The sequence below is a fragment of the Struthio camelus genome, chromosome 26 (genome assembly GCF_040807025.1).
Source record: "Struthio camelus isolate bStrCam1 chromosome 26, bStrCam1.hap1, whole genome shotgun sequence".
Lineage (NCBI taxonomy): Eukaryota > Metazoa > Chordata > Aves > Struthioniformes > Struthionidae > Struthio > Struthio camelus.
The window spans coordinates 4,388,561-4,402,970 of NC_090967.1; the positions used below are offsets into that span (position 1 = coordinate 4,388,561).

The following is a 14,410-nucleotide window of genomic DNA, read 5'->3' on the forward strand; positions in this document are numbered from 1 at the left end:
GCGATGGGATGGGAAAGGTTGGAAACCATCCTGGCCAGAGCTGAAAGCGTGTCCGCACGGGGGTCCCGCTCCATTGTGGGGCTGCTCGCGGGGCCAGGCGGTGGCAGGTCCCGCGGCGAGGACAGCGTTTCCTGCGCAAGGAAGTGGGCTGTGGCCGGGCTGGGGCCACAGCTTCCCGAGCCTTTGGTGGTGACAAAGCCTCCAGCTCCCAGCCTGGACGCCTGGCCGTGCTGCGGTGAGCGCTGGGGGGGGGGTCTAAGGGCACCCTGCGGGGCTGGGAGGCACGGGAGGGACCTGGTGCCACTGGGGTTGGGGACATCCCCACGGTGCCCGGCTAGGGGACACCACGGGGAACCTTTCATTCTAGACATGGGGAAACTGAGGCATGACCCCTGCAGCAGGGCCGGTAGCTGGCGCTGGGGCTGAGCCAGGCCCATGCTCAGGGTGGGCGATGCTAAGGGCAGGATACGGCCCGGCGGTGCTGGGCACGGTCACGGCAGGGAACCCAGCTCAGCTCCCCCCAAGCTGGGATTTGGGAAGTCTCTAGGGACCCCCAAACTGGGGATGGTTCCCCCTTAGCCACCCTGGGAAGGCGATGGCCATCTGGGTGGCGCTGGCCCCTTCCCCAGCCCCATCGCCACATCCGAGGTCTGGAATCGCCCGAAACCTCAATTCCGGGCACGAGACCGCAGGGGCGGCTGCAGGCCCCCGCGGGAAACCCCGGCCACGCACAGCGCTTTCGCTCCCGCCTCCGCTCCCTCCTCTTTCCCGGCAGCAGGATCAGGCTATTGTGGGGAGAAACCAGACCCCGTCCCCAAGGGATGCAGCGAGGCCAGAGGGGAAACTGAGGCACGGCAGCGTGGGGTGGCCCTGTGGCAGGGCAGAAGGGTTTGAAGTCCCGGCTTGGGAGCGAGTGCCCACGGGAGGGTGCTGGGGACACCGCGGTCACGGTGTCTCTGCTGTCCTCTACCCTGGGGGTGACCGACCCACTGTCCCCGCAGGTCCCCAGCCCCAGGCACCGGGCAGCTCTGCTGGGTCACCCTGACATGAAGTGGCTTTGGGTGGTGGCTTTCGTGGCACCTGCCTGCACCGCTCCCAGCAACGGCACGGCTGGGGGCGCCGGGGACGGAGGTATGGGGGGCATGGGGACCGGGCATGGGGACGCCAGGGACGGAGGTATGGGGGGCATGGGGACCGGGCATGGGGGTGCTGGGGATGGAGGTGTTGGGAGAAGGGCACCAGGCATTGGAGTGCCGGGGATGGGAGGTGCAGGGGGAGATCGGGGGAACTGGGATGGAGGGACTGGAGGTGCTGGGAATGGAGGTATGGAGGGAGCTGGGGGGGACCGGGGAGAGTAGGACTGGGGTGTACTGGGAGGATCTGGGATGGAGGTATGGGATCTGGGGGGATCCAGGATGGTGATATGGGAGCTGCGGGGATCTGGTATGGAGATATGGGATCTGGGAGGATCTGGCATGGAGGTATGCGATCTGGGGGGATCCGGGATGGAGGCGTGCAAGCTGGGGGGATCTGGGATGGAGGTGTGGGAGCTGGGGGGACCTGAGATGGAGGTGTGGGAGCTGGGGGGATCTAGGATGGAGGTGTGGGAGCTGGGGGGACCTGAGATGGAGGTATGGGAGCTGGGGGGATCTAGGATGGAGGTGTAGGAGCTGGGGGGATCTGGGATGGAGGTGTGGGAGCTGGGGGGATATGGGATGGAAATGTGGGAGCTGCAGGGATCCGGGATGGAGGTGTGGGAGCTGGGGGGATCTAGGATGGAGGTATGGGATCTGGGGGGATCTGGGATGGAGGTGTGGGAGCTGGGGGATCTAGGATGGAGGTGTGGGATCTGGGGGGATATGGGATGGAGGTGTGGGAGCTGGAGGGATCTGGGATGGAGGTATGGGATCTGGGGGGATCCGGGATGGAGGCGTGCAAGCTGGGGGGATCCAGGATGGAGGTATGGGATCTGGGGGGATCCGGGATGGAGGTGTGGGAGCTGGGGGGATCCAGGATGGAGGTATGGGATCTGGGGGGATCTAGGACGGAGGTGTGGGATCTGGGGGGATCTGGGATGGAGGTATGGGATCTGGGGAGATCTGGGATGGAGGAGTGGGAGCTGGGGGGATATGGGATGGAAGTGTGGGATCTGGGGGGATCCGGGATGGAGGTGTGGGAGCTGGGGGGATCTGGGATGGAGGTGTGGGATCTGGGGGGACCCAGGATGGTGATATGGGAGCTGCGGGGATCTGGTATGGAGATATGGGATCTGGGAGGATCTGGCATGGAGGTATGGGATCTGGGGGGATCCGGGATGGAGGCGTGCAAGCTGGGGGGATCTGGGATGGAGGTATGGGATCTGGGGGTATGTGGGATGGAGGTATGGGATCTGGGGGGATCTGGGATGGAGGTGTGGGAGCTGGGGGGATCTAGGATGGAGGTATGGGAGCTGGGGGGATCCGGGATGGAGGTATGGGAGCTGGGGGGATCCGGGATGGAGGTGTGGGAGCTGGGGGGATATGGGATGGAGGTGTGGGAGCTGGGGGGATCTAGGATGGAGGTGTGGGAGCTGGGGGATCTAGGATAGAGGTGTGGGATCTGGGGGGATCCGGGATGGAGGTATGGGGAACACTAGGGGGAAATGGGTGGACTGAGGATGGAGGGAGGAGGGATGGGGGAACTAGGAATGAAGGTCTAGGGATACTGGGGGGACTGGGAACATGGCAGAGACTGTAGATGGAGGGATGGGGGACCGGGAGAGCAGGGCACGGGAGGAAAGCAGGGGTCAGGGGTGCAGCGATGGAGGAACAGGGGATGGAGGGTGCAGGCGGCACCCTCCGAGGGCCGTGGGCCCGTGGGGACCCTGAAGTCTGGGATGGGGGCTGTGGGGGCAGGGGGGGACAGGGACCTTCCCGTCCCAGCTCCCAGCTGGGGACAGCACCTCGGAAAGTCCCTGCTGGGCAAGGAGGCTGTAGGAAACGACGACGGGGTGGGGGAGAAGACCAAGGAGACCAAGGACCATCTTGGACACCGCGTCCTCCCCCTCGGGGAGGGGACAGGGACCGGGTTGGGGTGGGGGGGGTCCAGCCTGCGCCCACCACCGCCGCTTCCCCCAGGCGGCTGCACCCTGCAGCACGGCGTGCTGGGCACCGAGGTGCTGCTGCGGTGCCCGGCGGCGCCGGGGGGGGCCGCGGCCGCCTGGCGCCGGGGGGACACGGCCCTGGGGACGCACCCGCCGCCGGGGCTAGCCCTGCCCAACGCCAGCCTGGCCCACGAGGGCCACTACAGCTGCCACCACCCCGCCACCGGCGAGACCTGGGCCACCGTCTGCCTGCGCCTGGGCTGTGAGTGACCCCAACACCCCGCCGGGCTCGTGGTCCCCTGCCGCTGGCCTTGGTGGCGGGGGGGGGGGGACCCAGCGGCAGCGGGGTGACCGTGGGCATCACCCTGCCCTAGATCCGCCCGCGCCGCCGGCCGTCGAGTGCTGGGCCATCAGCTACCCGCAGGCGGTGAACTGCTCCTGGGCCGCCGAGCCCGAGCCGCTGCTGGAGACCCACTACGTGGCCACGTACAGGTGAAGCGAGCGCCCGGCTGAGACCGGCCGCCGTCGTGTCGCAAGTGGGGCGGCGGGCCAGGCCCCCTCCCCTCCCTCCCCCCCCCAGCCCCAGCTCCCTCTTTCCCCCTTTCCTCCATCCTCCCCGCCGCCCTCCCCAAACCAGGCACGGCGTGTGGGGGGCCGCGGGGAGCGGCGAGTGCGTCCGCACGGGGCCCCGCAGCTGCTCCTTCGGCGACGTCCAGATGTTCTCCCTCAGCCCCTACGTGCTGAACGTGACGGCCGTGAGCCCCCTGGGCAGCGCCTCGCGCCTCCTCCCCTTCCTCGTGGAAGACATCAGTGAGTGCCGGACGCCTGGCTCCGCTCGGGTTTAATCCGCCCCCCCCCCCCGGGGTGGTGGGGTTGGGGTGGGGGTCCTTTCGGAAAAGGGGTTGCCGGGCGTTTTCAGCTCGGGAGGTGGAAACGTCAGCGTCACGAGTTTGCTGGGTCTCAGCCCGGCTCCGCGTCCCGCCGTTCCGCCGTCCCCACCGGCCAGGGACTCTCCTCACGCCGGTCATTATTTCCCTGCTTCGTTAGTAAAGCCAGACCCCCCCGAGGACCTGCGGGTCTCGCCCATCCCCGGGGAGACGAAGAAGCTGCTGCTGGAGTGGAGCCCGCCGGCGTCCTGGCCCTTCCCCGAATACTTCCCGCTCAAGTATCACGTCCGCTACGCGCGGGACGAGGTCTCCAGCCCCAAAACGGTACTGCCCGGCCCCCGCTGCTGCCGTGCCGGTGTCCTCGCACGCCGGGTAAACTGAGGCACGGCCGAGGGACCGTCCCGCTCGGTCCCCCCCAACCCCGGCTCTGTCCCGTCCCCAGATCGGACCCTACGAGCAGACGTCCGTCACCCTGACGGGGTTGCGCCCCGGCACCCTGCACCATGTCCAAGTGGCCGCGAAGGACTTCACAGACTACGGGGAGTTCAGCGCCTGGAGCCAGCCGGCCTCGGGGACGCCCTGGACGGAGCCGTGACGGCGGTGCAGCGGGACCCCGCGTGCCCCGGCGCCTCTGTCCCCCATGTCCCCACCAGCGCCAGCAGCATCCTCCTCCCCGCGCCGCCGGGTCCGGCCCTGCTGAACCCCTCGAGAGCTGAGCCGCGTCCGCGCTCCGCGCCAGGACGCTGCGTCGTGGACAGAATTGGGCAATAAACAGGATGCTTTGGGGCAAGAAACAGCTTGAGGCTCCTGTCCCCGTCCTGAATTTGTTACGTTCTCCATGAAACGACCAGCAGGCGCCAGAGCCGAGCGGCTGTGCTATGGGATGGGGCCGGGGATGGTCCACAGCCGCCGCTGCGGGAGCCGGTCGCGAGCCCGAGCCAGGACGCACCCTGGGGTCGGCCCCGTCGCTGGACGCGGGGCCAGGACGAGCAAACCCCACTGGGCACTGGGTCAGCCCAGCATGTGGGGCAGGGAGAGGGTACCCACTGCGTGGACCTGGCCCCTATGGCTCCTATGGCCCGGGCTGGTCTCTGTGGCTCCCCAGAGCCTGGACCGGTCCCTATAGTCTGGTACTGGCCCCTATGGCTCAGACTGGTCCCTATGGCTTGGACTGGTCCCTATGTTCTGAACTGGTCCCTATGGCTCAGACTGGTCCCTGTGGTCTGGTCCTGGCCCTGATGGCTCAGACTGGTCCCTATGGTCTGAACTGGTCCCTATGGCTCAGTCTGGTCCCTATGGTCTGGACTGGTCCCAGTAGTCCAGACTGGTCCCTATGACCTAGATTAGTCCTGATGGCCCAGACTGGCCCTAATGGCCCAGAGCAGCTGCTATGGCTGGGACAAGCCCCTATAGCCTGGACTGATCCCTAGGGCCTGTCCTGGTCCTTATGGCCCAGACTGATTCCTATGACCTGGACTGGCCCTTAAAGGCCCAGACCGGTCTCTATAGCTGAGATTGGCCCCTATAGTCTATGGCATGTATTGGCCTCGCGCCAGGCTCTATGGGCTCGTGTGTGCCCATGATGGGCCCTACAGGCTCGTACAGTCCTGTGCCAGGCTCTACAGGCTCATATGTGCCCATGCCAGGCTCCACAAGCTCGTATGGGCTCGCGCCAGGCTCCACAGGATGGTACAGCCCCGCGCCGGGCTCTACGGCTGTGTATGGGCTCGGGCCGCCCTCTACAGGCGCGTATGGGCCGGCCACGGGCTCTACAGAGTCCGGTGGGCTGTCACCAGGCTCTGCAGGCTCCTGTGGCCTCGTGCCTGGCTCTATGGACCCATACGTGCCCCTGCTTGGCCCTATGGGTGTACACGTGCCCTTGCCTGACCCTATGGGCTCATACGCGCCTGTGCTGGTCCCTATGGGCGTGCACATGCCCTTGCCTGACTCTACGGGCTCCTACACGCCTGTGCTGGTCTCTATGGGTGTGTACATGCCCTTGCCTGACCCTATGGGCTCCTACATGCCTGTGCTGGTTTCTATGGGTGTGTACATGCCCTTGCCTGACCCTATGGGCTCATACGCGCCTGTGCTGGTCCCTATGGGTGTGGACGCACCCCTGTCTAGTCCTATGGGCTCGTATGGGCCCTGTCGGTCCCTATGGGTGTGCACATGCTCTTGCCTGACCCTATGGGCTCGTACACACCCCTGTCTGGTCCTATGGGCTCGTACGGGCCCCTGCCAGTCTTTAAGGGTGTGCACGTGCCCTTGCCTGACCCTATGGGCTCCTACATGCCTCTGCCAGTCCCTATGGGCTCGTACGCACCACTGTCTGGTCCTATGGGCTCGTACGCGCCCCTGCCAGTCCCTATGGGTGTGTACGTGCCCTTGCCTGACCCTATGGGCTCCTACGGGCCCCTGCCGGTCCCTATGGGTGTGCACGTGCCCTTGCCTGCCTCTATGGGCTCATACGTGCCCCTGCCAGTCCCTATGGGTTTGTACGTGCCCCTGCCAGTCTCTATGGGCTTGTATGGGCCCCTGCCAGTCCCTATGGGTGTGTACAAGCTCTTGCCTGACCCTATGGCTCATACGTGCCCCTGCCGGTCCCTATGGGTTTGTACGTGCCCTTGCCTGACCCTATGGGCTCCTACAGGCCCGTGCCAGTCCCTATGGGCTCGCATAGGCTTATTCCGGCCCCTACGCGTGTGCCCCTACAGGCTCATGCCTGGACTGGTCCCTCTGGCCCATGCTGGTCCCTGCGGCCCGCACTGGTCCCCACGGCCCCTGCCCTGTCCGGACCGGCCGCCCCCACCCCCCCGGGGCCCCGGCCGCCCCCCCACTCCCTCCCCCGCCCGGAACGCTCCTCTCCGGCCGCCGCGCGTGCACGGGCACTTGGCACCGAGCGCAGGGGCCGCAGCGCGGTGGGCGGGGCTAGCTGACAGGCAGCCAGTAGAATCCCTCAGCCATCGGCGTTCCCTCCAATGAGTGGAGGCGGGGGGCGGGAGCTCTCTCCCGGAAGTTGCGGGGCTGCGCGGGGGGGGCGGTTGCCGAGGAGCACCGGGCCGGGTCGGGCAGGGTTGGGAGGGGGGCGCAGACATGTCGGAGCGGAAGGTTTTGAACGTGAGTTGGGGGGGGCGAGGCTGAGTGGAGGTCCTGGGCTAGGGGGTCTCTGGTCAATGCGGGGGCCCTCGGGGTTGGGGGTCTTTAGGGCTCCCCAGTTTATGGGTCCTGGGGGGGTTCCTGATCGGTGGGGGGGGCCTCGGGGTTAGGGTCTTTAGGGGTCCCCAGTTTATGGGTCCTGGGGGGGTTCCTGATCGGTGGGGGGGCCCTGGGGGTTAGGGGTCTTTGGGGGTCCCCAGTTTATGGGTCCTGGGGGGGGTTCCTGATCAGTGGGGGGGCCCTGGGGGTTAGGGGTCTTTGGGGGTCCCCAGTTTATGGGTCCGGGGGGGGGTTCCTGATCGGTGGGGGGGGCCTCGGGGTTAGGGTCTTTAGGGGTCCCCAGTTTATGGGTCCTGGGGGGGTTCCTGATCGGTGGGGGGGCCCTGGGGGGTTAGGGGTCTTTGGGGGTCCCCAGTTTATGTGTTCTGGGGGGGTTCCTGATCAGTGGGGGGGGGCTCTGGGGGTTAGGGGTCCTTGGGGGACCCCAGTTTATGGGTCCTGGGGGGGGTCCCTGATCAGTGGGGGACCCTCGGGGTTGGAGGTCTTTAGGGGTCCCCAGCCTGGGGGTCTTGGAGAAGGTCCTTGATCGATGGCGTGGGGGGGGGGGCTCAGGCTGAAAGGGGTCCATGGGGGGAATCTCAGGCTGATCGTGGTTCCCTGGCTGGGCGGGGGGTGGTTGTTGTGGGGGGATTCTCTGGCTGGGGGTTTCTGGCAGCATCTGGGGGGGCTGCTTGGGGAAAGGGAGATGGGGGAGTCTGGAAGGGAGGTTGTGGCAGGGCTGGCCGTGGTCAGGGATCTGTGTGACTGTGGCAAGCATGGGCGAAGGGTTGGGGATTTTGGAGGGTGGGGAGGGCAAGCAAGGGTTGGGGGGAGCAGGGCTAAAGGCTCGGAGACAGGCGGACGGACAGACGCTGGTGCCTGGACTCCAGCTGGGGTTAGATATTGGTGTGTTTGTCCCTTGCTACCATACCTGGCTGGTAGGGGCAGGCTGGCTCCTGCTGTGTGCGGGGAGGGGAGCCTTGAGCTGATCCTGGGGCCTGAAACGGCGAGTGGGAGCCTCCCTGCCGCAGTTCTCACCCCTTTGGGTATGTCAGCACCCAGCACACGCACATCTCTGCTCTGTTCCCATAGAAATACTACCCGCCAGACTTCGATCCTGCTAAGATCCCAAAACTCAAACTCCCGAAGGACCGGCAGTATGTGGTGCGGCTCATGGCTCCCTTCAACATGCGGTAAGAGGGGCCGGGGTAGTAGGAAGGGAGCAGCTGTAGAAGAAAGGAGTTTGCTTGGGGATCATTTAGCTTCCACACAGAGCAGAGGAGCCGCTGCCACTAGAAGAGGCATGGATCACAAGAAAAGGGAGGCGGGAGAGGGAAACGATGCTGGGGGTGATTTGAGTAGGTGTTGAATTTACAAAGTTAAAAATAACCATTGCTCAGAACCTGGGCGGATGCGGCCTGAAAATCACTTGGACTTTTCTCGGTCTTCTCGTTCTCTTCTTTCAATGTGTTATGGACTTCTCTTTCTCTTTTTTTAGATGCAAGACATGCGGTGAATACATCTATAAGGGGAAGAAGTTCAATGCCCGTAAGGAGACTGTTCAGAATGAGGTGTACTTGGGACTTCCCATCTTCCGCTTCTACATCAAGTGCACACGTTGCCTGGCAGAGATCACTTTCAAGGTGAAGTTTCTTGGGGTGGTTCTGTATTTTCTGGGCTCTCAGTTTCCGGGCAGACAGTATGGTCTGTGGGCTGAGCCCTGGAAATGAGGGATAGCTAGCTCCATGGGGAGGGGAGGTTTCAGCAAGTACAGAGTCGGAGCATGTGCTGTTTGATGTCTTTTCCCTTTTCATAGAAGTTTGGAGCCCTGAAGTGTCTTGTCTATCACATGGGCAGGGCACAGTAGCAAGTCACCTGTAGGAGAGCACAGGGGTGTAGGTGATTGCCTGCCTGTAATGTGAATGAAACAGCATAGAGGGATCAGGAAAACATTTGCGTGTGGCTCTGGAAGTAGCGCTTGGATGTTTGCAGACAGCAGAATGCCTGGCCCCAGGCAGGATACTGGGAGCAGGAGTCCCCCAATACAATGATTTCACTTCTTCTGTAGACAGATCCTGAGAACACGGACTACACCATGGAGCATGGGGCCACTCGCAACTTTCAAGCTGAGAAGCTCTTGGAAGAAGAAGAGAAGAGAATGCAGAAGGAGAGGGAAGACGAAGAGCTAAACAATCCCATGAAGGTACTGGAACGTGCCCTTCTCTGCAGAACAGAAACCTTCTACCTGCTCCAACTGGCTTTCCCTCACAGAGCAGGTGACTTTGTAGCTATTGGTTTAGTTTTCCAGGCTCCTGAGATAGTCTCGTGCTCTAGAGCAGCCCTTAGAACTGCTACAGATAGGAGCCAGTTATTGGCTCCTGGGAGGTTTTCTCCCATGCTGGGACTTGTGACAGAGTGCAGTTTACCCCTATCATGCATACTAAGGCACGAAAGTTAGGCCGATGACCCTCCTAGTGCTTTCTGCACTGTACTTGGTGTAGAGGCTGTGTCAGACCTTGCTGGTGGACCCTGCTACCTCACATAAGCTTGGCTTCCTCCTCCTCTTCCTCCCCCAGGTCCTGGAGAACCGAACCAAGGACTCCAAGCTGGAGATGGAGGTTCTGGAGAACCTGCAGGAACTGAAAGAGCTCAACCAGCGTCAGGCGAATGTGGACTTCGAGGCCATGCTGCAGCAGTACAAGGAGTATGAGGAGGAGCAGAAGCGCAAGGAGCAGGAGGAGGATGAGCAAGAGATGAAGTGAGTGGGCTGGAAGTGTTCCTAGGTGTGTGAAACCAGCCGAGCTGGCCCTGGCCAGGCAGGGCTGTGTCTTGCCCTCTCCTTAGCTTCTCAAGCGGCCTGGTGTGAGGGCTAAGGGAGACACTGCTTGAGGTGTCTGAGTTCATAGAAGCTGGATAGGTGGGATGTTGTTCTGATTGGGCTGTGAGGAGATTGGGGACAGTTTGTCATGGCTAAGTGTTTGGAGAGGGGAGAGAAGCGCGTATGATGGAGGTGGTGATGGTTAAACATCACCGTCTCATCTGGTGGGGAGATCAGGGCTGCTGCAGGGGCCTATTTCCTCTCGAGGAGCATCTTCATGAGAAGAGATCTCTGTGCTATCAACCTTCAGGTGCTGCTTTGTAAAGGTGACTTCTTAAAAAGCACCTGAGAAGCTGGATCCTGCCTGAGCTGCTGAATTCCAGCTCTCCTTACACCAAAGAGTGCAGGCACTGATCTCAGCTGGTGCTGCTGCTTGCATGGTGGTGTGGAGCTGTCTCTAACCCTCTTCGCGGGGCTTCTCTCCTTGCAGAGCTATGCTGGAGGAGGCCCAGAATCGGCGGCTGCTGGTCGACTCTGACTCTGATGAAGAGCCTGCCAAAGTCCGCACAAAGCCAGAGGCAAAAATGAAACCTACGGACATCCTTCAGGAGGTGAGGAGGAGACAGAGCCTTTTCTACCTGCCACATCTCCTCCCCCAGCTCAGAACTGCTGTCCTGGGTGGCTGTGTGTTGTCCTTTCTGTCCCTGCTCTGTGCAGAGGCTGGAGTCCTAATGCTTGTCACGCATGAGCAGCTTACAAAGCTCATGTCCCTGTGTGCCGGGTTGAAATGAGACAGGGATCAGTTGGTGATTTTAGTCTGTATCTGCTGACAAAGGAGATGGTCTTGGCTGGGAGGGAGCTGCCCGCTGCCCTTGCTGGGGACATGGCTCCCCTTCCCTTACGGCTCAGAAAGGACGGGCTCGCCAATTCTTTGGTCATCTCTCGGACGTGATTTCACCCCTCTGGAAAGTTAGCAGCAAAGAAGTGCCTGGGACAGCCTCTCCTTCAGTTCTGTTCTGCTCTGTGTTGGAGATAGGCAGGACAAAAGAGCTTTCAGTGCTCGGCTCCCAGGGAGGGATTATCCCCACAGACAGGCCCCCTAGCACTGTCCTTTTTTGATGTCGATCCGTGTCTGCTGGGACCTCTGTCTATTCGGACAAATCAAAGCTGCCTTGTTTCTAAGCTGGGCTGGGGTTAATCTGAGCGATGTTCCCTGGCCCAGCACTAATCTGCAGCCCCGGGGAGTTTGATTCAGTGACCGGACCACCTGCAGGCATGTAGTCCTGGCTGCACAGCCCTGTGACATGCATCAGGCTCCTCATCGTCCCAGGGCCGGCCTGTGGCTGCGCTAGCCTAGATTTGATTGTCCCAGGCACTGGGACATTCATCTCTAACAGCTATTTTACCAGCTATCCCTGTAGTTTGTCTAACTTGTGCTGGTCACCCTGGGAGAGGATGCGTCCCTTGGCTGTTCCGAGAGGCTCTCCCCATGTCTCTTGCTCTTTGTGCTGCTGTCTTCAGCAGTCCCCCTTTTCCCCCATCCCCCTAATGCCCCTGTTCCCCTCCGCAGGACCCCCAGCCCCAGGCTAAGAAGCTGAAGACTGAAAGCTGGGAGCGGAGCGTGGGCACGTTGAACAGCAAGTCCCAGCTGGCTGGGCTGGTCACAGTGAGGAAGCCGAAGCCGGGTGCCACCCTGGCTAACGGGACAGAGAAGCAAGGCGCCACGGCCAGCACTGGTAACTGCCGACGTGGGGATCGGGTTGGCTTGTCTGAGCTGAGCGACTGGGAAGGGATTTGGCAACACCAAAGTGGCATTTAGTGCTGCGTTGTTTTCAGAGCCTGAACTCTCTCAGATTGCGTCTATGTTGTGGGACAGATGTGACCATGGTGATGTAAGAAGGGGGTTGTCCTTGCTTTGAGGAGACATTGTAGCACCTGATGTACTGGAGAGAGGAGAGGTTCCTTCCTGGCCTTTGGCAGCAAGCCAGGACCTTGGAGACGCTGGCTGGCAGGGTCATAAGCTTCAAAACAGCTTCTTAGTGCTCAGATATGATGCTGGGAGCCATCACAATAGTGAGATATGATTGTAACAGCAAGAAAATCACTTTGGGTTTGGGCCCTCTTGTAAAACCTGCCAAGCTTTGGGAATTCAGCACCTCCAAAGAAGTGAAAACAAGCAGAAGGGCTTTCTAACACCTCGTAGTTCACTGCCCCAGGAGGGCAGAGGGCCCGTGGGTTTGACAGAGCAGCAGGTCAGTTCAACTGTGAGCTGATGCAGTCATTGGCTTAGGAAATCTCTGACCTGAGGGGATCCCTGGGGAAGGACAGCTCTGTGTTTGCCCCCTTTTTCACATGCTGTCTGCAACCACCTGCTTCTGGCTGCTGTCAGGGTCCGTTCAGCCCAGATTGTGCTGGGGAAACTGCCCATCCTTCAAGGACTTGGCTCAGAGCTGGCACGGGGCTCTCCGCGCATGACGGTGCCACATGCTTGCAGCTGGCAGCTTGTGTAGCCAAAGCCGAGAGCTGGCGTCTCTCTTCCTCTCCAATGGCTGAAATCTCCCCGGTGGCGCAGTGGGGAGAAGAGTGCCTGAGCACGCCCCTCTCCCAGCGCCGCTCGTTGCGGGAGAGAGGGTTTTGCAGACCTTGTGCCAACCTTGCTGCTTCCTCCGCGCTGCCGCGGGGCGCAGACAAGAGGCCCCAGCTGAGGAGGTCGGGGGGAGGGTGCGGGGTCTCCTTGTCTGCCCGGTTTAACCTTGTCATGCTCATCGAGATTCAGGCCAAGGGATGAGGCGCTGCTTGGACTCCCGCTCCCAGCGCCTCGGCTCCAGCCGTGCGCAGCTGCCTGCGGCTAGCGGAGCAAGGCAGGCTTGGGTTTCTGTGCGGGTGGTTGTGCTGAGCCCATGGGGTTTGCCGGCAGCAGGGAGGGCTGTACCTGACAGTTTGCTCTCTGCTTGGCTTGCAGGCTCGTTTCCCACAGCAACGGGCAGCACGTCCTCCCTCGGCTTGTTGGGGGCGTATTCGGACAGCGAGGACAGCACGAGTGACTGACGTGCCACCGAGCCAGGGCCGACAGTGGGGATCGCGGGCTGTTCTTCCCCTCCCACTTCACAGCCAGCCCGGCACAGAGCTGGCTTCGCTGCGTTCAGGCCCCAGCGGGGTTTCCAAGCCGCCTGCACACAGGCCGGCCATCTGGAGCCCCAACGTCTTCATGCAGGGAACGCCGGGGTGCGTAGCCATCCTCAGAGGGGAACGCTGTGCCTAGGACAATGCTGCCCTCGCCCCAAGCTCTGTCTTGCCAGACCCTGGCAGCTGGCACCGTTTAACAGCGCCAGCAAGCTGAACCTGGGGTGAATTGGATAAACGGTTTCCTATTATGAGGATATCGCTGCTTGGTTGCAGCGTGTGGAAAGCCCTGATGCTGTTCGTGCCCAGACTCAGCTTCCAGCCAGCCCCAGGGAGTGTGATGGGGCCTAGCCCTGCTCCTGTAATGTATTTGGGAGCCCCAGGGCCTGCCGAGACAGTGCGGTTGGTTTTGCTGGTCCCCGCTGTCCTCTCCCGTGCTGTGGCTTTCCCTATGCCCGGTTGTGTGACTCACCAGTGCTCTGACTGCAAATAAAGGGACCTCAGGGCCTTTCTCCCTTTCTGCCTTGTGTCTCAGGGAGCAGAGGGAAGGCAAAAGCTCAACATTCCTCTTTTGCCAGCGAAGCTCCCCCTCCCTTCGCTTCCCTAGCCCTGGGTGTCTCCTGCCCCCCTTGCGTGGGGCTCAGCTCCCCCCGTTGCCTCCTTTGTGAGATGAGCCTGAATCCCCTGTTGCTTTTCTGTTGGATGAGAGGCCAAATGCTGCAGCACTGATCCTGGGAGGGCTTGTCCCCCCGGGCCCCTTCCCCTGCCAGAGCTGGGCTTGATCCTACTGCTGCCCTGGGCTCATGTCCCTGCACCAGCTGGGTGCGGACACCTGGCCTGTGTGTCTGGGTAGGTCTGGGGGTCCAGCCAGGGTCTGGGGACCCCATCGTGCAGGGATGAGGATGTCCCAGCTGGGCTGACACCAGCCTTCCTGCACCCCAGCTGTCCCCGGCAGCTCTGTGCTAAACCCATCTCCGCTCCTCGTGTTCAGGGAGCAATTGCATTTCCTCTGCTCACAGCCAGGTAATAAAGTGGATGTGTCAGAGCCTGTCACTTTGTCGTCGTCTTCTCTCGGATGGAGCGGTTGTTGGTCTACGAGCTCGGGGGAGATGCAAGGAGTTTGTGCTACCTCTGCATGTGCTGGGGCAGGGGGAGCTCCGAGGACCCTGCCTGGCAATGCAGCTGAGGCGCGGGGTCTGCACACCCCTGCCTCGGCGGGACCGCGCAGCGTCTGTGCACCCCAGCTGGGGCTCAACCTGGGGCTCTTCTTCCTCTTGTCCTAACCCATGTCTGCTAATCGCC

At 62.2% G+C, this 14,410-nt stretch overlaps 2 protein-coding genes across 2 annotated transcripts; both read left to right on the forward strand.

The window, feature by feature from the left end:
- Positions 1-199: 199 nt before the first annotated feature.
- Positions 200-4,766, forward strand: EBI3 (Epstein-Barr virus induced 3). Its single transcript, XM_068919850.1, has 7 exons — positions 200-235; positions 1,002-1,131; positions 3,117-3,344; positions 3,457-3,574; positions 3,720-3,892; positions 4,130-4,293; positions 4,412-4,766. Exons 2-7 carry the CDS (start codon positions 1,047-1,049, stop codon positions 4,562-4,564), a joined length of 921 nt encoding a protein of 306 aa, XP_068775951.1. The 5' UTR covers positions 200-235; positions 1,002-1,046; the 3' UTR covers positions 4,565-4,766.
- A 2,211-nt stretch (positions 4,767-6,977) lies between these two features.
- Positions 6,978-14,161, forward strand: YJU2 (YJU2 splicing factor homolog). Its single transcript, XM_068919917.1, has 8 exons — positions 6,978-7,089; positions 8,260-8,360; positions 8,666-8,810; positions 9,236-9,370; positions 9,744-9,925; positions 10,476-10,596; positions 11,556-11,721; positions 12,948-14,161. Exons 1-8 carry the CDS (start codon positions 7,066-7,068, stop codon positions 13,031-13,033), a joined length of 960 nt encoding a protein of 319 aa, XP_068776018.1. The 5' UTR covers positions 6,978-7,065; the 3' UTR covers positions 13,034-14,161.
- The last annotated feature ends 249 nt before the right edge of the window (positions 14,162-14,410 follow it).

Excerpts from the sequence above, each read along its gene's own strand:
- EBI3 (XM_068919850.1), top strand. The coding sequence starts at position 1,047 with ATGAAGTGGCTTTGGGTGGTGGCTTTCGTGGCACCTGCCTGCACCGCT. Across the intron at positions 3,575-3,719 it reads CACTACGTGGCCACGTACAG|GCACGGCGTGTGGGGGGCCG; the intron begins GTGAAGCGAGCG and ends TCCCCAAACCAG. Across the intron at positions 4,294-4,411 it reads AGGTCTCCAGCCCCAAAACG|ATCGGACCCTACGAGCAGAC; the intron begins GTACTGCCCGGC and ends TCCCGTCCCCAG.
- YJU2 (XM_068919917.1), top strand. The coding sequence starts at position 7,066 with ATGTCGGAGCGGAAGGTTTTGAAC. Across the intron at positions 9,926-10,475 it reads GAGGATGAGCAAGAGATGAA|AGCTATGCTGGAGGAGGCCC; the intron begins GTGAGTGGGCTG and ends CTCTCCTTGCAG. Across the intron at positions 10,597-11,555 it reads CTACGGACATCCTTCAGGAG|GACCCCCAGCCCCAGGCTAA; the intron begins GTGAGGAGGAGA and ends TCCCCTCCGCAG.